The 26275-nt window shown below is 49.4% G+C and overlaps 1 protein-coding gene across 2 annotated transcripts in view; it reads left to right on the forward strand.

Annotated features, from left to right (window-relative positions):
- Positions 1-26275, forward strand: part of SH2B2 (SH2B adaptor protein 2) — a 236713-nt gene that overhangs the window by 144612 nt on the left and 65826 nt on the right. For both annotated transcript variants that reach the window (XM_063956060.1, XM_063956061.1), the window contains exons 4-5: positions 8543-8634; positions 9940-10034. In XM_063956060.1, coding sequence (XP_063812130.1) covers positions 8543-8634; positions 9940-10034 — 187 coding nt within the window. The remainder of the gene's footprint in view (positions 1-8542; positions 8635-9939; positions 10035-26275) is intronic.

Raw genomic sequence — 26275 nt, forward strand, 5'->3', positions numbered from 1 at the left:
TTCAGGTGCTCGAAAGGGAGGGGTATTTCTTAGCAAGAAAAAAAGGCATTTGTTTCCCACAGCACCCTGAATGATAACCGTAACCAGATATAAATTCCACATGATAATAGAATTCAGAAATCTTCATTACACATATTTGCGCAAATGTGTGAATTAAGCCCCAAAGCCGCATCAAAGCGTCTCTGTATATTTGGGGTGCCTAGCGCTATATCTAGGTGCAGGGTGTGGCACCCCAAAACACCAGCATAAGCCAGAAAGCCCAGCGTAGCATACCAGTGAAAAAACTATACTGTTAATAAATTAGTATTTAGAAAGCCGAAGCTATAGAGAAAGTGATACAAAAATGAAATGCAATTAAAATAGAGAAATAGTGTTAAAAAATTAATAAGTGAAAAGTGTTAATAGACTGTAAAGGTATGCCACACTAAGGCCATCCAGCTCAGCCAGTCCAGAGGCACCACACCTCACACCTCCATTACCCCAATCTGGGTCTAAGATTAACCAGCAAGGAGCCACATGATAATGGCTCCTTACTACAATATGTCTAAGCTAAGAGCTACCTACCTTGGAGCAACCCCATAATGCTCCATGTGGCATGTCAGGGCCTGCACCTCCTCCTAATGCAGGAACCTCTCTGCCTCTCACAACAAACATATATATATTGGTAGATGCTCAATTAGCTTAGTGATATCATTCAGGTGCTCGAAAGGGAGGGGTATTTCTAAGCAAGAAAAAAAGGCATTTGTTTCCCCCAGCACCCTGAATGATAACCGTAACCAGATATAAATTCCACATGATAATAGAATTCAGAGATCTTCGTTACACATATTTGCGCAAATGTGTGAATAAGCCCCAAAGCCGCATCAAGGCGTCTCTGTATATTTGGGGTCCCTAGCGCTATATCTAGGTGCAGGGTGTGGCACCCCAAAACACCAGCATAAGCCATAGAGAAAGTGATACAAAAATGAAATGCTTTTTGTTTGTTGTGAGTGGCAGAGAGGTTCCTGCATTAGGAGGAGGTGCAGGCCCTGACATGCCACATGGAGCATTATGGGGTTGCTCCAAGGTAGGTAGCTCTTAGCTTAGACATATTGTAGTAAGGAGCCATTATCATGTGGCTCCTTGCTGGTTAATCTTAGACCCAGATTGGGGTAATGGAGGTGTGAGGTGTGGTGCCTCTGGACTGGCTGAGCTGGATGGCCTTAGTGTGGCATACCTTTACATTCTATTAACACTTTTCACTTATTAATTTTTTAACACTATTTCTCTATTTTAATTGCATTTCATTTTTGTATCACTTTCTCTATAGCTTCGGCTTCCTAAATACTAATTTATTAGTATTCCAACCAGTCCATCTTAGAGTAGCTGTCATTTACCGCCCCCCTGGCACTGCTTCCAAATTAATCGACAACTTTGCTTCCTGGCTTCCTCTCTTCTGACATTCCCTCCATTATCCTAGGCGATTTCAACATCCCTATTGACATCCCCACACAATCCCCTGCCTCTAAACTCCTTAACCTCACCTCTTCACTTGGTCTCTCCCAGTGGACCTCCTCACCCTCCCATGTGAATGGGAGCTCACTGGATCTGGTCTTCACTCACCGCTGTGATATTTCTGATTTTTCCAACTCCCCATTTCCCCTCTCTAACCACCACCTGCTCTCCTTTAACCTATCTCTCTCGACTTCCCCATCTCTACCTCCTAAGGCTACCATCACTAAGCGTAACATTGAAGCTATTGACACCACATTCCTTTCCTCCCTGTTTGATTCACTTCTCTCTCCTATTCTCTCTCTCTCATGCCCTGAACAAGCCACTTCCACATACAATGCATCCCTTACTTCTGCTCTTGACTCTGTTGCTCCACCAACCACTATTCACCCTCGCAAATTAACACCTCAATCCTGGCACACCAGATGCACCAGATATCTGCAAAAATGCTCACGTACTGCTGAGCGACACTGGAGGAAATCACGCTCTAAGGCAGACTTCCTCCATTTCAAACTTATGCTCTCATCCTTCAGTGCTGCCCTTTCTCTTGCTAAACAGTCATACTTCAAGAACCTCATCTCCTCCCAGTCTTCCAACCCCCGGCGCCTCTTTGCCACTCTCAACTCACTCCTTTGCCCACCTCCACCTCGTCTCCCTTCCTCACTCTCTGCTCTTGACTTTGCCACTTACTTCACATCCAAAATTGACTCCATACGTCAGGACATCACATCACACCAGACCATCAGTAACCAGCTTTCTCCCATCCCTTACCAACCCTCCCCATCCCTCGCACCTACTCTGACATCTTTCTCCCATGCATCTGGAGAGGAAGTCATGGCCCTCATTCGTTCCTGTCCCCTCACCACCTCCCCACTTGACCCTATCCCCTCCCGCCTCCTCCGCTACCTCTCTCCTTCTGCTTGTTCCCATCTTTCCCACCTTCTCAATCTGTCCCTCTCATCAGGCACTGTCCCCTCTGCCTTCAAGCATGCACTCATCTCTCCTATTCTTAAAAAACCTACACTTGATCCAAACACTCTCTCCAACTACCGACCCATCTCTCTCCTCCCTTTTGCCTCCAAACTCCTTGAGCGTATTGTCTACAACCGCCTTACTTCCTTTCTTTCCTCACACTCACTGCTTGACCCATTCCAGTCTGGCTTCCGTCCTCTCCACTCCACTGAAACTGCCCTTACAAAAGTATGCAATGACCTCCATGCTGCTAAATCTAAGGGACACTACTCTATACTTATTCTACTTGATCTCTCTGCTGCTTTTGACACTGTGGAACATCTTCTCCTACTGCAAATTCTTTACTCCATTGGTCTGCGTGACACTGCCCTCTCTTGGCTGTCCTCCTACCTTTCTGACCGTTCTTTCTCTGTCTCCTCTCATGACTCCACCTCCCCCTCACTTCCACTAACTGTATGGGTACCCCAAGGTTCTGTCCTTGGTCCTCTTCTCTTCTCTCTATATACGTCCTCACTAGGTAAGCTCATTAGTTCTTTTGGTTTCCAATATCATCTCTATGCTGATGACACCCAAATCTATCTTTCCTCTCCAGACCTCTCCCCTGCTCTCCTCACTCGTATCTCCAACTGTCTCTCTGCTACCTCTTCCTGGATGTCCCAGCACTTTCTTAAACTTAACATGTCTAAGACAGAGCTGATCATCTTTCCTCCCTCCCGCATAACCTCACCTCCTGCAATCTCATTATCTATTGATGGCACTACTACCTCCTCTAGCCTCCAAGTGCGCTGTCTTGGAGTAATCCTTGACTCCTCCCTCTCCTTCAAACCACACATTCAGCACCTCTCACAAACCTGCCATTTTCATCTAAAAAATATTTCCAGGATCAGATCCTTTCTGACCCAGGATGCTACTAAGACTCTTATCCACTCACTGGTCATTTCCAGACTGGACTACTGTAATCTGCTCCTGACTGGCATTCCTGACAAATACCTCTCTCCACTCCAATCTATCCTCAATGCTGCTGCCCGGCTCATCTTCCTCACCAAACGCACTACGTCTACCTCTCCTCTCTTACTAGACCTTCACTGGCTCCCCTTCCCTTTCAGAATCCATTTCAAGCTTCTCACACTCGCTTACAAAGCCCTCACCCACTCCTCTCCCATCTACATCTCTGACCTTATCTCCCTTTACATTCCCACCCGTCCTCTTCGCTCTGCTAATGCACGCCGACTCTCCTGCCTACGGATTACTTCCTCCCACTCCTACCTCCAAGATTTTTCACGTGCTGCACCACTTCTTTGGAATTCCCTACCTCTCCCCCTCAGACTCTTCACCTCTCTACAAAACTTCAAACGATCTCTCAAGACCCACTTCTTCACCAAACCCAGCCAAATCTCATCCTAACCCTCTGTTCTACGCTCTCTATGTACCCCATCTGTGTCACCCCTGTCTGTCTACCCCTCCCCTTTAGAATGTAAGCTCTCACGAGCAGGGCCCTCTTCCCTCATGTGCTTATCCTTTCTTACTTTAATAATCTTCAACTGCACCACATCCAGCAGTCTTCTGCCACCTGTCACTTATTCCAGTGTCATCTGCTGATGTAACTATGTTTATTTACCCTGTACTTGTCCTATACTGTCATCAACTGTAAGTTGCTGTTTTCCTGTTTGATTATTTGTTTATGTATTCTGTAATTGGGCGCTGCGGAACCCTTGTGGCGCCATATAAATAAAGGATAAGAATAAATAATAATAAATTAACACTATAGTTTTTTCACTGGTATGCTACGCTGGGCTTTCTGGCTTATGCTGGTGTTTTGGGGTGCCACACCCTGCACCTAGATATAGCGCTAGGGACCCCAAATATACAGAGACGCCTTGATGCGGCTTTGGGGCTTATTCACACATTTGCGCAAATATGTGTAACGAAGATCTCTGAATTCTATTATCATGTGGAATTTATATCTGGTTACGGTTATCATTCAGGGTGCTGGGGGAAACAAATGCCTTTTTTTCTTGCATTTTGGCAAACTCCAGGTGGGCTGCCAGGTGCTTTTTACTAAGGAGTGGCTTTTGTCTGGCCACTCTACCATACAGGCCTGATTGGTGGATTGCTGCAGAGATGGTTGTCCTTCTGGAAGGTTCTCCTCTCTCCACAGAGGAATGCTTTAGCTCTGACAGAGTGACCATCGGGTTCTTGGTTACCTCCCTGACTAGGGCCCTTCTTCCCCAATCGCTCAATTTAGACAGCCAGTCAGCTCTAGGAAGAGTCCTGGTGGTTTCAAACTTCTTCCATTTACGGATGATGGAGGCCACTGTGCTCATTGTGACCTTCAAAGCAGCAGATCTTTTTCTGTACCCTTACCTAGATATGTGCCTTGAGACAATCCTGTCTCGGAGGTCTACAGGCAATTCCTTTGACTTTATGCTTGGTTTGTGCTCAGACATGCACTGTCAAGTGTTGGACCTTTTATAGATAGCTGTGTGCCTTTCCAAATCATGTGTAATAAACTGAATTTACCACAGGTAAACTCCATTTAAGCTTTAGGAACATTTCAAGGATGATCAGTGGAAACAGGATGCACCTGAGCTCAATTTTGAGCTTCATGGCAAAGGCTGTGAATACTTATGTGCATGTGATTTCTTAGTTTTTTATTTTTAATAAATTTGCAAAAAAAAAAAAAAAATGTTTTCACGTTGTCCTTATGGGGTATTGTGTGTAGAATTTTGAGGGGAAGAATTTATTCCATTTTGGAATAAGGCTGTAACATAACAAAATGTGGAAAAAGTTAATACTTTCCGGATGCACTGTATCTGAGAAGCTGAAACCCATCAAATATAGTGGCCATACTCTCTTATAATTTACAGAGTATATTGTCCCAATATCTGAATTCAGGGGAAATATCGGATGGTCGGCCGCGCAGTTCATACACTTCTAGACGTGGCCAACCAATGATCAATGCAGTCGGGCATATTGGCAAATTGTTCATGCCTGGCCGTCCAAACATAACCGCACAGCTTTAGTCTGCTGGAAATCGCATTTTTGCAGTCTTCATTATGGCACTAGGAAGCCTTGGTACAGTATTGATGACTTCATTGTGTCATTAGCTCTGATGTTTCAGCCAAAAGCGCAGAAGGATGTAGCAAGATATGGAGTTGCCTGCAGAGCCTATAGCATTATCTATTGGAGACTTGGAGATGCAAGTGCATACAAAGAAGCCCACATCATGGCTGCGATGTCCTGTATTTATTTGCTACCTTTTGAACGTCTTCCAGTACATCAGTACCATCTTTGCTCTGTTCATTTTGTATCCCCAGATTAAAATGGTGCAATATTGTTTGCTCTGCATACTGTGACTAAAGGGGGGTGTCACCGTTTCCATATTCTGCAGAACAAGTAGCATTTTGTTGCACAGTTCCAATCCTTTACTCTCAGTAATAAAGTACAAGCTTCACAGACCATTCTTTTGTTTGACCTCTGCCAGGCTCTTGTCCCAGCACTTTGACTTCCCCAGCAAAATATCTTGATGATTTATATCCTAATCCAGGTCCGGTTGGTCTTGCACCTCATGCTGCAAAGTAACGATTATCAGTACTTTGCATATGCACAGGGCCCATTTTGCGAGTGCATGAACGGGTCCTGTGATTAATAGTCTGCTGTCATCTAGGGCGGAGGGGGGCAGAGATGACCTTGTTTGTGAAAACGGGCATGTCACTGCATGTAGGGGGAGGGAAGAGGCCAGGGATCCCCATCGTAAGACAGAGATTTCCTGGCCTCTGCGACTTGTAGCTTGCGCGGCACCATGAGTTCCGCAAGCTGCCCGATGGTAAGTCAGTGATCCGATGCTGCATCCTAGGACACAGGTCGGATCAGTACTGCAGCAGGAGACATCTGCTTGTAATAGACGCCTCCTGCTGCATCACCATACATCGCTATCACTGCAGCTGTGCTAGCACCTCTAACCACATCTGAACTTGGCCCGTTGTGCTTTATGGGGAAGGGCAAGGATTTAGTGCAGTGGACAATGGGCACTGAATCTCGGCCAAAGTTTTTAAAGGTCTCGATGAGTGCAGTCACCAAACACTAGTTTAGGAGACAGTGATGTTGTCCATGTACAGTGAACTCTTGCCTGTCTGGTCTAGGTGTTGTAATCCCCTTATCTCGGCATGGGTGGAGTTAGGGGTAAGGCTGTCCCTGGGTACATTATTGTCACAGCTCCACCCCCCACCCCTCCCCCCTCCACCATCACGTCACTGCCCCTTCATTTCAGATGCCTAACCTCAGCCCACTACCAGCTCCTGGACCACAATTTACTGCCCGTTGTCCCACTCCCGTCAGTTACTTGCCGCCCCCCCCCAGCAAGTGCCGCCCCTAGGCAGGTGCCTCCGTGCCTAATGGAAAATCCAACACCATATCTCTGGATTCTACCTGATTCATTCAGCAAACAGATCTCTATAACAGCCAAAAAGAGGTAGATTACAACTCTTTTAAATTATTCTTTTGCTGGTATTTAGTCCCTACCTGTGTTCTACCTTTCCTGTATCTTCTGGCTTATGCTGGTGATCATGTGGTCATGCCCTAAAATTGTGTTTAATGGGACTGCGTCCACAAACTTATTGCATCCATAGCTGGTGTCCAAATTCCATTTTCCCCGCTGTGTTCTTTACTGCCCCGGCCCACCCCACAGGTCTCTAGGCCTTCTACTAAACATGTAAAATTCTATACGCGACTTAGGGGTCTATATACTAAGCCTTGGATGAAGGTAAAGTTGTAGGAGATAAAGTACCAGCCAATCAGCTCCTAACTGTCATGTTTCAAACCCAGCCTGGGACATGGTAGTTAGGAGCTGATTGGCTGGTACTTTATCTCTGTCCACTGTATCTCCATCCAAGGCTTAGTAAATAGACCCCTAAATGTCTAATTGCCTCACAGTGGAACAATGCTATGCCCCCCTTCCCCTCCATGCTGACTCCTATTAATACTATCTGGGCGGTTTACCGAACGGAGCGCATCACTGCAAGCCTGTTGAAACAGCTGTCGGGCTGCAGCTGTCAGTCTATATGCAATGGAATCTTAATAAAGATTAAATAATTGTTTTTCATCTCCAAAAGTGGGTGCTGGTGTCTCTTTTTTCATTACCTGGGAAAAGTTAGTATTAATATATATACATGTATTTAAAACAATTTTGGCGCTGTGTCAGTGTATACACCACAGATATCTACGAAAAGAGTCCAAATAATATTTCAGTGCAAAGGAAATTCCACTCCTCTGGGATGGCCAAGCTCCTTGTCTTGATGCACACCAGCTCCACCACTCTAAAAATACAAAAAAGGACAAGAGCGCCTCCTAGTGCAATATTAATGACACCACCCAATTGTGCAATTCAAAATGAAGGTGGAACCGTACCGGATAGGAAAAGTGTAACAGCTTATCTCAAATCTTGTGATAATCCATACGAAGTCATGAAACCCTTTCATGTTTTTCATGTAGTTTCAAAGGATTTTGAGGCTTGGTATTTCTATGCAAGGGAAGATAGTTCAATGAATAGATTGTCTGACTGCAATGCCACAGGCAATGGGTTTGACTCCCGGGTATGTCAGCATCTTGAAATGTAATAAAGGACAGTGTGACTGAATAACAAAGAAATCTCAAGTTGAGTTCATGAATGTTGTATAGGTATTAGCGACAGAAGGGGTCAGGTTAGGAGACAGCGGTGGTCAGGAGATGCTGGGCTTCAAAAAGGGGGAAAGCTGCAAGAGAAAGCAGTTGAAACTGATAATTGACAAGTGTCGCCAACAGCGCCCCCTACCCTGCAGCGCTATGTGCGGTGCCCCCTCCGCACACACCTAGTTAAGGCCCTGGACTGTGCACCCATTCCTAGTCTTATCCACTATTGGTCAGGTACTGTCGGTTCAATTAGAAACATGATATAATAACCCTTGTTTAAACAAATCACGAGAGTACTTGTTGATTTGCAATTTCAGTTTTACTGCAGGATGTTGTATTACATAGCTTGCATGTTACACGGTCATGTGATACATATTTAAAAATGTACGTAAATTATATTTTTTGTTTTTAGGTAGAAAACAGTGCAGAATATATTTTAGAAACAATTGACTCTCTTCAGAAACATTCTTGGGTGGCTGATATACAGGACTGCATAGATCCTGGGTAAGTAAAACTTAAAATACTAAGTACTTACCTTTGACTCATGTAATTTAAATAGACTATTCTGTGTAAAGCTAGGTACACACTGTGCCAATCACTCCGCATATCAGCTGAACGCCCCGATCCCCAGAGTTGATTATTTGATCAGTGTGACCCCCATACACACTGAGCTAGATATAGTACAGTGTGTGTTTTTTTCGATGCATCAGGAGGTCAGGCAGTTTAAATATTAAACTGCACAAAGAATATGACCTCCCAATTTGTCCATTTGCAGGAGTGTTTAAAGTCGTTTATCAGCTTAATTTCCTGCATACACCCCTATACAATTATCGTACCGTCAGCCGATATGATTGGCCTGACGATTGTGTAGATGTGTACTCCGCTTAATACCCAGTATGGAGGTCTCTTAAGGCCAGTACTGACGGGAGAGATGTGTGCTGAGCGAGGGGGGAGGGGACGGGGGGGGACGCTCACTTCACACAGCGCTGCACACATCTCTCCCCCTGTTCATGTGTGCTGAGCGAGGGAGGGGGGGGGGGGGGGGGGGGGGGGGGACCGCTCATTTCACACAGCGCTGACGTGTGTGACCCGCTAGATTGAGCCTGCACGCAGGCTCAATCTAGCACCGGCGATAGCGATGCGCGGGTCACGCATCGCTATTGCTGGGGGACATACACACGACAGATCCGTGCTTACACTCTAAGCAACCTAGTCAGATTGCTTAGATTTTAAACACGGATCTCTCCGCGTGTACCCCCCTTTAATCCCCTTTCAGACATGCAGCTAAATCTATATCAGTATGACCCAGGTAATTGCTAAAGCAGACACCAGTTTAACCCTTTGTGAGACTCAGTAGTGCTTAGCATGTGTCATTCCATAAAGATACGCTAGTAGTAGAGGGGATGTATTTATGTGACCGGCAGTCAGGAGGCCGGCAGTCCCAATAGCTCCCCCTACATCCCGCACCCTCACAATCCCAACGGTCGGTATGCCGACCAACAGGAACTATTCCCACTTGTGGGTGTCCATGACACCCATAGAGTGGGAACAGAACCCGTGGCTTCCGCAGGTCGCCACTGAGCCCGCAGCGTAGCGAGCTCACCGAGCCCACAAGGGGCTTGTTGCGCTTGCGCCCTCCCCCCAGCAGCATACCACTGCCGGGATACCCACGTCTGTATGCTGAGCGCCGGTCGCGCATACCACACCCCAAGTTTCCAACCAGTAATTTCCAGGAGCTATTAAGTTATTGAGTTACTGTACATGTCAAATCAAATGAATAACAACTCATCTTTGATTGTTTCCTTGCAGAGATAGTGGGGATGATATAGAACTTTCTTCTTGTGAGCAGGGAGCATGCCTGCCAAGCCGGGCCTCGTCATGTAGCTGCGAGTTCCTTGCTGAAGGTAAGCAATACTTACTCTAATGCAGTTATGAGACCGACGGTCACAATACCGGCCCCTAAATCCCGCCCACTCACAATTCTGATTGTCGGCATGCCGACCAGCAGGGACTATTCCCACTCGTGGGTGTCTGTTGTGTGGCGAGCGCAGCGAGCTCACAAGGGGCATGTTGTGCTCACCCCCTCCACCAGCATTCCGCTGCCGGGATACTGGCGTTGGTATGCTGACTGCCGGTCACGTATACCCAACCCGCATAGATCATATATATTTATATATATATATATATTTATATATATATATATATATATATATTTATATTTACTATTATTCTGTACTTTTATATGTTGCATATAGTTTTATGCAGCATTGTACACAGAACAATTTTATTTCCCAGTCAGCTTGCAAACTATGTTATGGAGCCTGGGGCACAGATGGACAAAACTGCATGCCCAAGTTCAAAAGGAGCAGGTCTTTGACCTTACCAACCGAACCACCCTTGTATGTATACTATATATATATATATATATATATATATATATATATATATATATATATATATATATATATATATATAATATGAATAAACACAAATTCCCAAGTGCGCTAAAGTTGAATGTAATTACACAGTTCTTCCAGCGTTATTTTCGTCGGAATGTAGACTGGAGGGTATTTAAATCTGGGGACCTGTAACAGACACCCCTCACCAAATAGTCACCCAAACAAGAGGCCAACAGGCCAATTAGTAAAAAGTTATTTCTCTTACGTCCTAGATGATGCTGGGGACTCCGTAAGGACCATGGGGTATAGACGGGCTCCGCAGGAGATAGGGCACCTAAAAAGAACTTTGACTATGGGTGTGCACTGGCTCCTCCTTCTATGCCCCTCCTCCAGACCTCAGTTAGATTCTGTGCCCAGAGGAGAAAGGGTACAATGCAGAGAGCTCTCCAGAGTTTTCTGTTTTGAAGAATTTGTTAGGTTTTTTATTTTCAGGGAGTCCTGTTGGCAACAGGCTCCCTGCATCGTGGGACTGAGGAGAGAGAAGCAGAGCTGGCTTGTCAAGTTGGGCACTGTTTCTAAGGCTACTGGACACCATTAGCTCCAGAGGGAGTCAGAACACAGGTCTCACCTGGGGTTCGTCCCGAAGCCGCGCCGCCGTCCTCCTCACATATGCCGAAGATAGAAGCCAGGTGAGTATGAGAAGGCAAAGAAGACATCAGGCGGCAGAAGACATCAGATCTTCATGAGGTAAGCACGCAGCGGTATGCTGCGAGCCATTGCTCCCAGTACACACACACAAGCAGGCACTGAAGGGTGCAGGGCGCAGGGGGGGGGGGCGCCCTGGGCAGCAAGTTTCCTCATTTTTTGGCAATATAAAGCAGGATTAGGCTGTGGGACAGTAAATCCTAAAATCCCCCGCCATTTTTTATATAGAATTACTGGGACCGAAGCCCGCCGTCGGGTGGGCGGGGCTTGATCCTCAGCACTAACCAGCGCCATTTTATCTACAGAAACTGCATGAGATACGCTGGCTCCCTGATCTCTCCCCTGCTGAACTTCACAGGCTGGAAAAAAGAGGAGGGGGGCACTTTGGCGACGCAGTGAGTGGGAATTGAGGTTATATATATAAAAAGCGCTATCTGGTCATATATATTCCAGTGTTTTTAAGCGCTGGGTGTGTGCTGGCATACTCTCTCTCTGTCTCTCCTAAGGGCCTGGTTGGGGTTTTGTCTCCTTATAGGTTAATCCCTGTGTGTGGGGTGTCGGTACGTGTGTGTCGACATGTCTGAGGCAGAAGGCTTCTCCAAGGAGGAGGTGGAGCAAATGAGTGGTGTGTCCCCGTCGGTTGTGCCGACTCAGGATTGGATGGACATGTGGCATATGTTGAATGCAAGTGTGGCATCTTTACATAAAAGGCTTGATAAGGCTGAATTAGGGGGGACATCAGGGGGTCAATCCTCGGATTGGACCGACTCACAGGGCCCGTCGGGGTCTCAAAAGCGTCCCTTAACACAAGACACTACTACCGACATGGATTCTGATTCCAGTGTCGACTATGACGAAGTAAAATTGCACCCTAGGGTGACTAAAACCATTCAGTGTATGATTGTGGCAATAAGGGATGTGTTGCATATTGAGGATGAACCCTCGGTCCCCGATACAAGGGTACACATGTTTAAGGGAAAGAAACAGATTATTAATTTTCCCACATCTCATGAATTAAATGATTTCTTTGGAAAAGCTTGGGAGACTCCGGAAAAGAGACCGCAGATCCCCAAAAGAATTTATATGGCATACCCCTTCCCTAAACAGGACAGGGAGATTTGGGAATCACCCCCCACTGTGGACAAGGCGCTGACGCGCTTGTCCAAGAAAGTGGCGCTACCGTCTCCTGACACAGCGGCCCTTAAGGACCCTGCAGATCGCAGGCAAGAAACTACCTTAAAGTGTATTTATTCTCATACGGGTGCTGTGCTAAGACCGACAATTGCGTCGGCATGGGTGTGTAGCGCAATTGCAGCTTGGACAGATGAGCTGACAGATCACTTTGATAATATGGATAAGGATAATATATTCTTAACTCTAGCCCATATAAAAGACGCAGTCTTATTTATGAGGGATGCTCAAAGGGACATTGGATTGCTAGCTTCTAGGGCCAGTGCCATGTCTATCTCGGCGAGAAGACCCTTATGGACTCGCCAATGGACGGGTGATGCGGATTCCAAAAAACATATGGAAGTACTACCCTATAAGGGAGATGTATTGTTTGGGGATGGGCTGACGGACCTGGTTTCCACAGCTACAGCAGGTAAATCAAATTTTTTACCATATATTCCCCAACAGCAAAAGAAAGTACCACCCTATCAGATGCAGTCCTTTTGGTCGCACAAGTCCAGAAGAGGTCGGGGATCCTCTTTCCTTGCCAGAGGTAAGGGCAGAGGCAAAAGAGCACCTACTTCGGCAGGTGCCCAGGAACAAAAGTCCTTCCCGGCTGCTCCAAAACCCACAGCATGACGCTGGGGCTCCCCTGAGGGAGTCCGCACCGGTGGGGGCACGTCTTCGACTTTTCAGTAAGGCCTGGGTCAGATCAGACCTGAATCCCTGGGTGTTGGAAATAGTTTCCCAGGGTTACAAACTGGAATTCGAGGAGGTGCCCCCGCGCCGATTTTTCAAATCGGCCCTACCAGCTTCCACATTGGAAAGGGATGTAGTGTTAGCTGCAATTCAAACGCTGTGTATACAGCAAGTGATAATCAAGGTTCCCCTGCACCAGCAGGGAAAAGGTTACTACTCAACCCTATTTCTCTGACGTCCTAGTGGATGCTGGGAACTCCGTAAGGACCATGGGGAATAGCGGGCTCCGAAGGAGGCTGGGCACTCTAGAAAGATTTATGACTACCTGGTGTGCACTGGCTCCTCCCACTATGACCCTCCTCCAAGCCTCAGTTAGATTTTGTGCCCGGCCGAGGTTGGATGCACACTAGGGGCTCTCCTGAGCCCTTAGAAAGAAAGTATAGATTTAGGTTTTTTATTTTCAGTGAGACCTGCTGGCAACAGGCTCACTGCAGCGAGGGACTAAGGGGAGAAGAAGCGAACTCGCCTGCTTGCAGCCGGATTGGGCTTCTTAGGCTACTGGACACCATTAGCTCCAGAGGGATCGACCGCAGGCCCAGTCCTTGGTGTTCGGTCCCGGAGCCGCGCCGCCGTCCCCCTTACAGAGCCAGAAGCAAGAAGAGGTCCGGAAAAACGGCGGCAGAAGACATCAGTCTTCACCAAGGTAGCGCACAGCACTGCAGCTGTGCGCCATTGATCCTCATACACACTTCATACTCCGGTCACTGAGGGTGCAGGGCGCTGGGGGGGGGGCGCCCTGAGAAGCAATAATAACACCTTGGCTGGCAAAAATTCCACAATATATAGTCCCAGAGGCTATATATGTGGAAAATACCCCTGCCAGAATATGGAAAAAAGCGGGAGAATAGTCCGCGGAAAAGGGGCGGAGCTATCTCTCACAGAACACTGGCGCCATTTCTCCTTCACAGATCCGCTGGAAGGAAGCTCCCTGGCTCTCCCCTGCAGTCTACACTACAGAACAGGATAAAAACAGAGAGGGGGGGCACTAAATGTAGGCGCAGTATATAATATATAGAAAAAGCAGCTATAGGGGACATAACTCAGTTAGTCCCTGCATTATATAGCGCTCTGGTGTGTGCTGGCATACTCTCACTCTGTCCCCCCAAAGGGCTTTTGTGGGTCCTGTCCTCATTCGGAGCATTCCTTGTGTGTGTGCGGTGTGTCGGTACGGCTGTGTCGACATGTTTGATGAGGATAATGATGTGGAGGCGGAGCAGATGCCTTTAGAAGGGATGTCACCCCCTGCGGGGCAGACACCTGAGTGGATGAGCTTATGGAAAGTAATGAGTGCATGTATAGACTCCTTACATAAGAAAATTGACGACATGCCAAATGTGGGACAGCCGACTTCTCAGCTCGTGCCTGCCCAGGCGTCGCATGGGTCGTCAGGGGCTCTAAAACGCCCGCTACCGCAAGCAGACCCAGATGTCGACACTGATACTGACACCAGTGTCGACGACGATGAGTCTAACCTGATGCCCACTAAGGCCATTCACTGCATGATTGAGGCAATGAAAGAGGTGTTACACATTTCTGATATAACTACAGGTACCACTAAAAAGGGTATTATGTTTGGAGAGAAAAAACTACCTGTAGTTTTTCCCCCATCAGATGAATTAAATGAAGTGTGTGAAGAAGCGTGGGCTTTCCCGGATAAAAAATTGGTAATTCCTAAGAAGGTACTAATGGCGTTCCCTTTCCCGCCAGAGGATAGGTCACGTTGGGAAACACCCCCCAGGGTGGACAAAGCGCTCACACGTTTGTCTAAAAAGGTGGCACTACCGTCTCCGGATACGGCAGCCCTCAAGGAACCTGCTGATAGAAAGCAGGAGGCGATCCTGAAGTCTGTATATACACACTCAGGCATTATACTTAGGCCAGCTATTGCGTCAGCCTGGATGTGCAGTGCTGCCGCTGCGTGGTCAGATAAACTGTCAGAAAATATTGACACATTAGACAGAGACACGATCCTGTTAACCATAGACCATATAAAAGACTCAGTCTTATATATGAGAGATGCACAGAGGGAAATCTGCCGACTGGCATCTAAAGTAAGTGCATTGTCCATTTCTGCTAGGAGAGGCTTATGGACTCGCCAGTGGACAGGAGATGCAGATTCTAAAAAGCACATGGAAGTGTTGCCATATAAGGGTGAGGAATTATTTGGGGATGGTCTCTCGGACCTAGTTTCCACAGCAACGTCTGGGAAGTCAGCATTTTTACGCCATGTCCCCTCACAGCCTAAGAAGGCGCCGTTTTATCAGGTTCAGTCCTTTCGGACCCAGAAAAACAGGCGTGGAAAAGGCGGGTCCTTTCTGTCCAGAGGCAGAGGTAGGGGAAAAAGGCTGCAACAAACAGCAGGTTCCCAGGAGCAAAAATCCTCCCCCGCTTCTTCTTCCAAGTCCGCCGCATGACGGTGGGGCTCCACAGGCGGAGCCAGGTGCGGTGGGGGGTCGCCTCAAGAATTTCAGCGATCAGTGGGCTCGCTCACAGGTGGATCCCTGGATCCTGCAAATAGTATCTCAGGGGTACAAACTGGAATTCGAGGCGTCCCCACCCCACCGGTTCCTAAAATCTGCCTTGCCGATTGCTCCCTCAGACAGGGAGGCGGTGCTAGCGGCAATTCACAAGCTGTATTCCCAGCAGGTGATAATCAAGGTACCCCTACTTCAACAAGGCCGGGGTTATTATTCCACACTATTTGTGGTACTGAAACCGGACGGTTCGGTGAGACCCATTTTAAATTTAAAATCCTTGAACACGTACATAAAAAAAATTCAAGTTCAAGATGGAATCGCTCAGGGCGGTTATTGCAAGCCTGGACGAGGGGGATTACATGGTATCCCTGGACATCAAGGATGCTTACTTGCATGTCCCCATTTACCATCCTCACCAGGAGTACCTCAGATTTGTGGTACAGGATTGCCATTACCAATTCCAGACGCTGCCGTTTGGCCTGTCCACGGCACCGAGGGTATTTACCAAGGTTATGGCGGAAATGATGATACTCCTTCGAAAAAAGGGAGTTTTAATTATCCCGTACTTGGACGATCTCCTAATAAAAGCGAGGTCCAAGGAACAGTTGTTGGTGGGAGTAGCACTATCTCAGGAGGTGCTGCACCAGCACGGCTGGATTCTGAATATCCCAAAGTCACAGCTGGTTCCGACGGGTTCACTACGGCAGGCCGGCGGTCGGGCTCCCGGCGACCAGCATCCCGGCGCCGGGAGCCCGACCGCCGGCTTACCGACAGCTTGGCGAGCGCAAATGAGCCCCTTGCGGGCTCGCTGCGCTCGCCACGCTACGGGCACGGTGGCGCGCTACGCGCGCCACACTATTTTATTCTCCCTCTATGGGGGTCGTGGACCCCCACGAGGGAAAATAATTGTCGGTATGCCGGCTGTCGGGCTCCCGGCGCCGGTATACTGAGCGCCGGGAGCCCGACCGCCGGCAAACAGAAGACCACCCGGTTCCGACGACACGGCTACTGTTCCTGGGTATGATTCTGGATACAGTCCAGAAAAAAGTGTTTCTCCCGGAGGAGAAAGCCAGGGAGTTGTCATCTCTAGTCAGAGACCTCCTGAAACCAAAACAGGTATCAGTGCATCGCTGCACACGGGTCCTGGGAAAGATGGTGGCTTCTTACGAAGCAATTCCCTTCGGCAGGTTCCATGCCAGAATCTTTCAGTGGGACCTGTTGGACCAGTGGTCCGGATCGCATCTTCAGATGCATCGCTTAATAACCCTGTCTCCAAGAACCAGGGTGTCTCTACTGTGGTGGCTGCAGAGTGCCCATCTTCTAGAGGGCCGCAGGTTCGGCATACAGGACTGGGTCCTGGTGACCACGGATGCCAGCCTTCGAGGCTGGGGGGCAGTCATACAGGGAAGAAACTTCCAAGGACTATGGTCGAGTCAGGAGACTTCCCTTCACATAAATATTCTGGAACTAAGGGCCATCTACAATGCCCTAAGTCAAGCAAGATCCCTGCTCCTACACCAGCCGGTGCTGATCCAGTCAGACAACATCACGGCAGTCGCCCATGTAAATCGACAGGGCGGCACAAGAAGCAGGATGGCGATGGCAGAAGCCACAAGAATTCTCAGATGGGCGGAGAATCATGTACTAGCACTGTCAGCAGTGTTCATTCCGGGAGTGGACAACTGGGAAGCAGACTTCCTCAGCAGACACGACCTCCACCCGGGAGAGTGGGGACTTCACCCAGAAGTCTTCCAGATGCTGGTAAACCGTTGGGAAAAACCACAGGTGGACATGATGGCGTCCCGTCTCAACAAAAAGTTAAAAAGATATTGCGCCAGGTCAAGGGACCCTCAGGCGATAGCTGTGGATGCTCTAGTGACACCGTGGGTGTACCAGTCGGTTTATGTGTTCCCTCCTCTGCCTCTCATTCCAAAGGTATTGAGAATAATAAGAAAGCGAGGAGTAAACACAATTCTCGTGGTTCCGGATTGGCCAAGACGAGCGTGGTACCCGGAACTTCAAGAGATGCTCTCAGAGGACCCGTGGCCTCTACCGCTCAGACAGGACCTGATACAGCAGGGGCCCTGTCGGTTCCAAGACTTACCGCGGCTGCGTTTGACGGCATGGCGGTTGAACACCGGATCCTAAAGGAAAAGGGTATTCCGGAAGAAGTCATTCCTACGCTTATTAAGGCCAGGAAAGATGTTACGGCAACGAATTATCACCGCATATGGCGGAAATATGTTGCATGGTGCGAGGCCAATAAGGCCCCAACAGAGGAATTTCAACTAGGTCGATTTCTGCATTTCCTGCAAGCAGGAGTGGATATGGGCCTAAAACTAGGCTCCATTAAAGTACAGATCTCGGCTCTGACGATTTTCTTTCAAAAAGAACTAGCTTCAGTACCTGAAGTTCAGACATTTGTGAAAGGAGTGCTGCATATTCAGCCCCTGTTTGTACCTCCTGTGGCACCTTGGGATCTCAACGTGATGTTGAGTTTCTTAAAATCACATTGGTTTGAGCCACTAAAAACCGTGGATCTGAAATATCTCACGTGGAAAGTGGTCATGTTATTAGCCTTGGCTTCAGCCAGGCGAGTGTCAGAATTGGCGGCTTTATCATGTAAAAGCCCTTATCTGATTTTCCATATGGATAGGGCAGAGTTGAGGACTCGTCCCCAATTTCTCCCTAAGGTGGTGTCAGCGTTTCACCTGAACCAGCCTATTGTGGTGCCGGCGGCTACTAGTGAATTGGAGGACTCCAAGTTGCTAGACGTTGTCAGGGCCCTGAAAATATATGTTTCCAGGACGGCTGGAGTCAGAAAATCTGACTCGCTGTTTATCCTGTATGCACCCAACAAGCTGGGTGCTCCTGCTTCTAAGCAGTCTATTGCTCGCTGGATTTGTAGTACAATTCAGCTTGCACATTCTGTGGCAGGCATACCACAGCCAAAATCTGTAAATGCCCATTCCACAAGGAAGGTGGGCTCATCTTGTGCGGCTGCCCGAGGGGTCTCGGCTTTACAACTTTGCCGAGCAGCTACTTGGTCAGGGGCAAACACGTTTGCAAAATTCTACAAATTTGATACCCTGGCTGAGGAGGACCTGGAGTTCTCTCATTCGGTGCTACAGAGTCATCCGCACTCTCCCGCCCGTTTGGGAGCTTTGGTATAATCCCCATGGTCCTTACGGAGTTCCCAGCATCCACTAGGACGTCAGAGAAAATAAGAATTTACTCACCGGTACTTCTATTTCTCGTAGTCCGTAGTGGATGCTGGGCGCCCATCCCAAGTGCGGATTGTCTGCAATACTTGTAAATAGTTATTGTTAACTAAAGGGTTATTGTTGAGCCATCTGTTGAGAGGCTCAGTTGTTTTTCATACTGTCAAACTGGATATAGTATCACGAGTTGTACGGTGTGATTGGTGTGGCTGGTAAGAGTCTTACCCGGGATTCTAAATCCTTCCTTATTATGTCAGCTCGTCCGGGCACAGTGTCCTAACTGAGGCTTGGAGGAGGGTCATAGTGGGAGGAGCCAGTGCATACCAGGTAGTCATAAATCTTTCTAGAGTGCCCAGCCTCCTTCGGAGCCCGCTATTCCCCATGGTCCTTATGGAGTTCCCAGCATCCACTACGGACTACGAGAAATAGAATTACCGGTGAGTAAATTCTTATTTTGTGGTCCCGAAACCGGACGGTTCGGTCAGACCTATTTTGAATCTGAAATCCCTAAACCTGTACATTAAAAAGATTCAAATTCAAAATGGAATCACTCAGAGCGATAATAGCCAACATGGAGGAGGGGGAGTTTATGGTGTCTCTGGACATAAAGGATGCGTACCTTCATGTCCCCATATATGCCCCCCATCAGGAATACCTGAGATTCGCTGTACAGGATTGTCATTACCAATTTCAGACGTTGCCGTTTGGACTTTCCACGGGCCGAGGATTTTCACCAAGATAATGGCGGAAATGATGGTGGTCCTGCGCAGGCATGGAGTCACAATTATCCCATACTTGGACGATCTCCTGATAAAAGCGAGATCAAGAGAGAAATTGCTGAGCAGTGTGACGCTCTCTCTGAGAGTGCTCAAGCAACACGGTTGGATTCTAAATCTACCGAAGTCACAGTTGATTCCGACAACTCGACTACCGTTCCTAGGTATGATACTGGATACGGAACAAATGAAGGTCTTCCTCCCAATAGAGAAAGCCCAGGACATCCAGAACATGGTCAGAGACCTGCTAAAACCGAAAAGGGTGTCAGTTCACCAATGCACTCGAGTTCTGGGAAAAATGGTGGCGGCCTACGAGGCCATTCCCTTCGGAAGGTTCCATGCAAGGACTTTTCAATGGGACCTTCTGGACAAGTGGTCCGGGTCCCATCTGCACTTACATCGGAAAATAACTCTGTCCCCAGGAGCCAGAGTGTCTCTCCTGTGGTGGTTGCAAAGTGCTCACCTGCTGGAGGGTCGCAGGTTCGGAATTCAGGATTGGATCCTGGTTACCACGGACGCGAGCCTCCGAGGATGGGGAGCGGTCACACAAGGAAAAAAATTTCAGGGACTTTGGTCAGACCAGGAGTCCTGTCTACACATCAATGTGTTGGAACTCAGGGCCATTTACAACGGCCTTCGACAAGTGGAGAGTCCTCTTCGAAACCTACCGGTTCTGATTCAATCAGACAATGTCACAGCAGTGGCTCATGTGAACCGCCAAGGCGGGACAAGAAGCAGAGTCGCGATGGCGGAAGCCACCAGGATTCTTCGCTGGGCGGAAAATCATGTAAGCGCTCTGTCGGCTGTCTTCATTCCGGGAGTGGACAACTGGGAAGCAGACTTCCTCAGCAGACACGATCTCCATCCAGGAGAGTGGGGACTTCATCAAGAAGTCTTTGCAGACATAACACGTCTTTGGGGAACTCCTCAAATAGACATGATGGCGTCATGCCTCAACAAAAAACTTCGGAGGTATTGTGCCAGGTCTCGGGACCCTCAGGCAGTGGCTGTAGACGCTCTAATAACACCGTGGGTGTTCAAATCGGTCTACGTGTTTTCTCCTCTTCCTCTCACAAAAGTGTTGAGGATCATAAGGCAAAGAAGAGTACAGACGATACTCGTTGTCCCAGACTGGCCTCGAAGGGCCTGGTACTCAGATCTACAAGAGATGCTCAAAGGAGATCCCTGGCCTCTTCCTCTGAGGGAAGACCTGTTGCAACAGGGGCCCTGTGTATTTCAAGACTTACAGCGGTTACGTTTGATGGCATGGCGGTTGAACGCCGAATCCTAGCGAAAAAGGGGATTCCGGAAGAGGTCATCCCTACTTTAATAAAGGCTAGGAAGGAGGTGACGGTTAAGCATTATCACCGTATCTGGCGAAAGTATGTGTCTTGGTGTGAAACCAAGAATGCACCTACGGAAGATTTTCATCTGGGTCGTTTTCTCCACTTCCTACAGACAGGAGTGGATATGGGCCTGAAATTAGGCTCGGTTAAGGTACAGATTTCGGCCCTCTCGATTTTCTTTCAGAAGGAGTTGGCTTCTCTTCCAGAAGTCCAGACGTTTGTAAAGGGAGTGCTGCACATCCAGCCTCCTTTTGTGCCTCCAGTGGCACCGTGGGACCTCAACGTGGTGTTGCAGTTCCTAAAATCACACTGGTTTGAACCGCTTAACAAGGTTGAGTTGAAATTTCTTTCTTGGAAGGTGGTCATGTTGTTGGCCTTGGCATCGGCAAGGCGAGTGTCAGAATTGGCGGCTTTGTCACACAAAAGCCCCTACTTGATTTTTCATATGGACCGAGCTGAATTGAGGACACGTCCGCAATTTTTGCCTAAGGTGGTTTCTTCATTCCATGTGAATCAACCTATTGTGGTGCCTGTGGCTACAAGTGACCTGGAGGATTCCAGATCCCTGGACGTAGTCAGGGCCTTAAAGATTTATGTAGCCAGGACGGTTAGAATTAGGAAAACAGAGGCTCTGTTTGTCCTGTATGCTGCCAATAAGATTGGCGCACCTGCTTCGAAGCAGACTATTGCTCGCTGGATCTGTAATACGATTCAGCAGGCTCATTCTACGGCTGGATTGCCGGTACCAAATTCGGTTAAGGCCCATTCCACTAGGAAGGTGGGCTCTTCTTGGGCGGCTGCCCGAGGCGTCTTGGCATTACAACTTTGCCGAGCGGCGACTTGGTCGGGGTCAAACGCTTTTGCTAAATTCTACAAGTTTGATACCCTGGCTGATGAGGACCTAGCGTTTGCTCAGTCGGTGCTGCAGAGTCATACGCACTCTCCCGCCCGATTGGATGCTTTGGTATAAACCCCATGGTCCTTACGGAGTCCCCAGCATCCTCTAGGACGTAAGAGAAAATAAGATTTTAAACCTACCGGTAAATCTATTTCTCCTAGTCCGTAGAGGATGCTGGGCGCCCGTCCCAGTGCGGAAACTCTGCAAGACTTGTATATAGTTGTTGCTTAAATAAGGGTTATGTTACAGTTGACATCGGTCTTGGACCGTTGCTGTTATTGTTCATACGGTTAACTTGTTTTGTATGATCCAGGTTACGTGGTATGCTTGGTGTGGGCTGGTATGAATCTTGCCCTTGGATTTCTAAATCCTGCCTTGTAGTGTCCATCTCCTCTGGGCACAGTTCTCTAACTGAGGTCTGGAGGAGGGGCATAGAGGGAGGAGCCAGTGCACACCCATAGTCAAAGTTCTTTTTAGGTGCCCTATCTCCTGCGGAGCCCGTCTATACCCCATGGTCCTTACGGAGTCCCCAGCATCCTCTACGGACTAGGAGAAATAGATTTACCGGTAGGTTTAAAATCTTATTTTTAATAACGTATACACAGTTCAAAGTATAAAATTGTGTCAATAAAATGCAACTAAAAGAGTACACAGCCAACACGTTTGTAAGGCGGAATCTAGATATCCCCTCACCTTTTGCAAGGTGCGAGCTCGACAGGGAGTATCTTTACAGACTAGGTTGTGATTCTCTGACTGTCACTTGGGAATTTGTGTTTATTATTGTATGCTTTTGAGGTCTCCCAACAAAGATCTCTCCCGTGGTGCCGCTTCTAGGTTGGCACTAGATAAAGATACTACTGTGTTTATATATATATATATATATATATATATATATATATATATATATACTGCAACGTAAGAATGCCTTCAAAAATAAAGTGTTAATAGTTAACACTCAATTAATAATTTGCAATTATGTACAGTGAATGAACAGAAGCGAAATCTAAATCATATCAATATTTGGTGTGACCACCCTTTACCTTCAAAAAGTCATCCATTCTTCTAGGTACACTTGCACACACTTTTTGAAGGAACTCGGCAGGGAGATTGTTCCATACATCTTGAAGTACTAACCACAGATCTTCTGTGGATGTAGGCTTGCTCAAATCCGTCTGTCTCTTCATGTAATCCAAGACAGACTTGTTGATGTTGAGATCCGGGCTCAGTAGGGCCATATCTCCCTGTATCTTCCATCTAACCTAGCCACCTGGCCTGTTTCACTCTGACTGCAGCCCCACTTGGACTGTCTGTGTCCACCAGCAGCCTCACTTGGGCTCTGTGCAAAGGGCAGCCTCTAGGTGTCGACACACCTCCATTTTATTCCTTGTGTAGGGAGATCCCTGCAGCCACACACTGAATAGCCTGTTCATCAAAGCCATCTTTTATGATATTGCCACTATATATATATATTCCATACCTCCCAACATGACCCCCTCCAGGAGGGACAGAATGCTCTGCTCCTGGACTTCCCTCTTAATTTAAGATTGCCATCACCTGTGCTGAAACACCTTTCTCCTCGATTAACTAGTTCTACACAGGTAATGTCAATCATAAATTAAGAGGTAAAGCCAGGGGGTGGCAGTCATGTGACCGCCGGTCGGCTGACCGACAGTCACATGACCTCCTCCGTGAGCCCGACGGCTCACTATCCTGATGGTCGGCATGCCGACCAACAGGGACTATTTCCACTCGTGGGTGTCCACGACACCCATAGAGTGGGAATAGAACCCGTGGCGACCGCAGGTCGCCACCGAGCCCGCAGCGTGGCGAGCGCAGCGAGCCCGCAAGGGGCTTGCTGCACTCGCCCCTCCCCGCCGGGATCCCGGCGTCGGTATGCTGCCGGGATCCCGGCGTCGGTAAGGTGACCGGCGGTCAGGAGTCCGCCGGTCACCCGTACTACACCCAAAGCTTGGAATAGAGAATTTTGTCCCTCCTGGTAAGGGTCATGTTGGGAGGTATAATATTCTTTAAAGTAAATGAAGTGTTAAGAGCACCTAAAATGGGAGATTACAAATATAGAAAACTAGGTGATTCATCGCGCCCTACGGGCGCTCTTCACACCGTCGTTAGGGGCTACGCCCCGTTAACCCCTGCACGCCTTTTAACATACGCAGGCTGGTAGATATCAGATTCAGGAATGCAGGGGAGTGGGCAGGTGGTGCTGCGGGTGTGGGTGCTACGGGTGGGGGAGGGTGCGGGAGTGCCGTGGGGTGGGAGGGGGATGTGGTGGATGCTGTGGGTGGGAGGGGGGCGTGTGCCGCGGGTGTGGGGCGGATGTGGTGGATGCTGTTGGTGCCGCGGGTGGGGGAGGGGAGGGGTGGGTGGGGTGGAGGGTGCGGGGGTGTAAAGGGGGGGAGAGGTGGGTATAGGGGTGCCGCGGGTGGGGGAGGGGTGGTGGGTGCTACGGGTGGGGGAGGGGCATGTGCCACGGGTGGGGGGTGAATGTGGTGGATGCTGTGGGTGCCGCAGGTGGGGTGGAGGGTGCGGGGGTGTAGCGGTGGGGAGAGGTGGGTATGGGGGTGGGGTGGGGGAGGGAGTGCAGCGTGCGGGGGAGGGGCGTGTGCCGTGAATGGGGGGCAGATGTGGTGGATGCTGTGGGTGGGGGAGGTGGGGGGGGGAGGTGCAGGGGTGCCGCGGATGGGGGAGGGGTGGGTGGGTGTAGGGGTGAGAGGTGGGTATGGAGGTGGGGTAGGTGCGGGGGTGCTGCAGGTGGGGGAGGGGCAGGGGTTTTGCGGGTTGTGGGTGATACGGGTGGGGGAGGGGGTGGGAGTGCTGCGGGTGGGGGAGGAGTGTGTGGCGTGGTGGGGGACGGATGCGGTGGGTGGGGGAGGGGCAGGAGTGCCACGGGTGGGGGAGGGGCAGGGGTCCTGCCGGTGTGGGTGCTACGGGTGAGGGAGGGGGCGGGAGTGCCGCGGGTGGGGGGCGGATGTGGTGGATACTGTGGGTGCCGCGGGTGGGGTGGAGGGGGAGGTGGGGGAGTGCACCGCGGTTTGTGGGTGCTACGGGTGGGGGAGGAAGCGGGAGTGGCGCGGGTGGGGGAGGGGCGTGTACCGTGGGTGGGGGACAGATGTGGTGGGTGCTGTGGGTGCCGCGGGTGGGGGAGGAGGCAGGGGGTGCTGCAGGAGTGGGTGCAACGGGTGGGGGAGGGGCGGGAGTGCCGCAGGTCGGGGAGGGGCGGTGGGTGCTGCAGGTGTGGGTGCCGCGGGTGGGGGAGGGGCGGGAGTGCCGCGGGTGGGGGAGTGGTGGGGGGTGCTGCAGATGTGGGTGCTATGGGTGGGGGAGGGGACGGGAGTGCCGCGGGTGGGGGAGGGGCGGTGGGTGCTGCAGGTGTGGGTTCAACGGATGGGAGAGTGGGCGGGAGTGCCGCAGGTGGGGGAGGGGCGGGAGTGCCGCGGGTGGGGGGTGCTGCAGATGTGGGTGCTATGGGTGGGGGAGGGGGCGGGAGTGCCGCGGTTGGAGGAGGGGCGGGGGGTGCTGCAGGTTGTGAAGGCTGTGGGTGCCGCGGGTGGAAGGGGGGGCGGGTGCGCCAGTCAGAGGTCGTCCACAGAATTCACCTCCGGAGTGTGCGGCAGCCGCAAGACTCACCGGCTGCAGTGTCACAAGGGTGCAGGGAGTGTACAGGGAGGAGGGAAAGAGGGTCTGGGCGGAGATGGGTAGGGAACTGGGCGGGGATGGGAGACCGAGGGAGGGGACTGTTCCTAGTCTGCATCCAGCCACCCAGATCTGTGACTGTGACTCCGCCCAGCGTTAGAGGGCCAGGCACAGAATCACAAGGCTATTATATAGGAGATTGTGACACCTCTTAGTGCAATACAAATAATAATGAGTAGGCCCAACTTAACTTAATCAGGATGTCTTTGGTCATATTACCACCATATGATTTAAGGTTTATAAAATAAAACATAAAGAAAATATAGGCCCTCATTCCGGGTTGATCGCTAGCTGATTTCGTTCGCAGCGCAGCGATCAGGTAAAAAAGCGGCAATTCTGCGCATGCGTATGGTGCGCACTGCGCGCGCGGCGTACTTTCACTAAAGCCGATGTAGTTTTACACAAGCTCTAGCGACGCTTTTCAGTCGCACTGCTGACCTCGGAGTGATTGACAGAAAGTGGGTGTTTCTGGATGGTAACTGACCGTTTTCGGGGAGTGTGTGAAAAAACGCAAGCGTGCCTGCTAAAAACGCAGGAGTGGCTGGAAAAACGTAGGCGTGGCTGGCCGAACGCAGGGCGTGTTTGTGACGTCAAAACAGGAACTAAATAGTCTGCAGTGATCGCTAGCTAGGAGTAGGTCTGCAGCTACTCAGAAACTGCACAATCTTTTTTTGTAGCAGAGC

Source organism: Pseudophryne corroboree, chromosome 2, assembly GCF_028390025.1.
Source record: "Pseudophryne corroboree isolate aPseCor3 chromosome 2, aPseCor3.hap2, whole genome shotgun sequence".
Lineage (NCBI taxonomy): Eukaryota > Metazoa > Chordata > Amphibia > Anura > Myobatrachidae > Pseudophryne > Pseudophryne corroboree.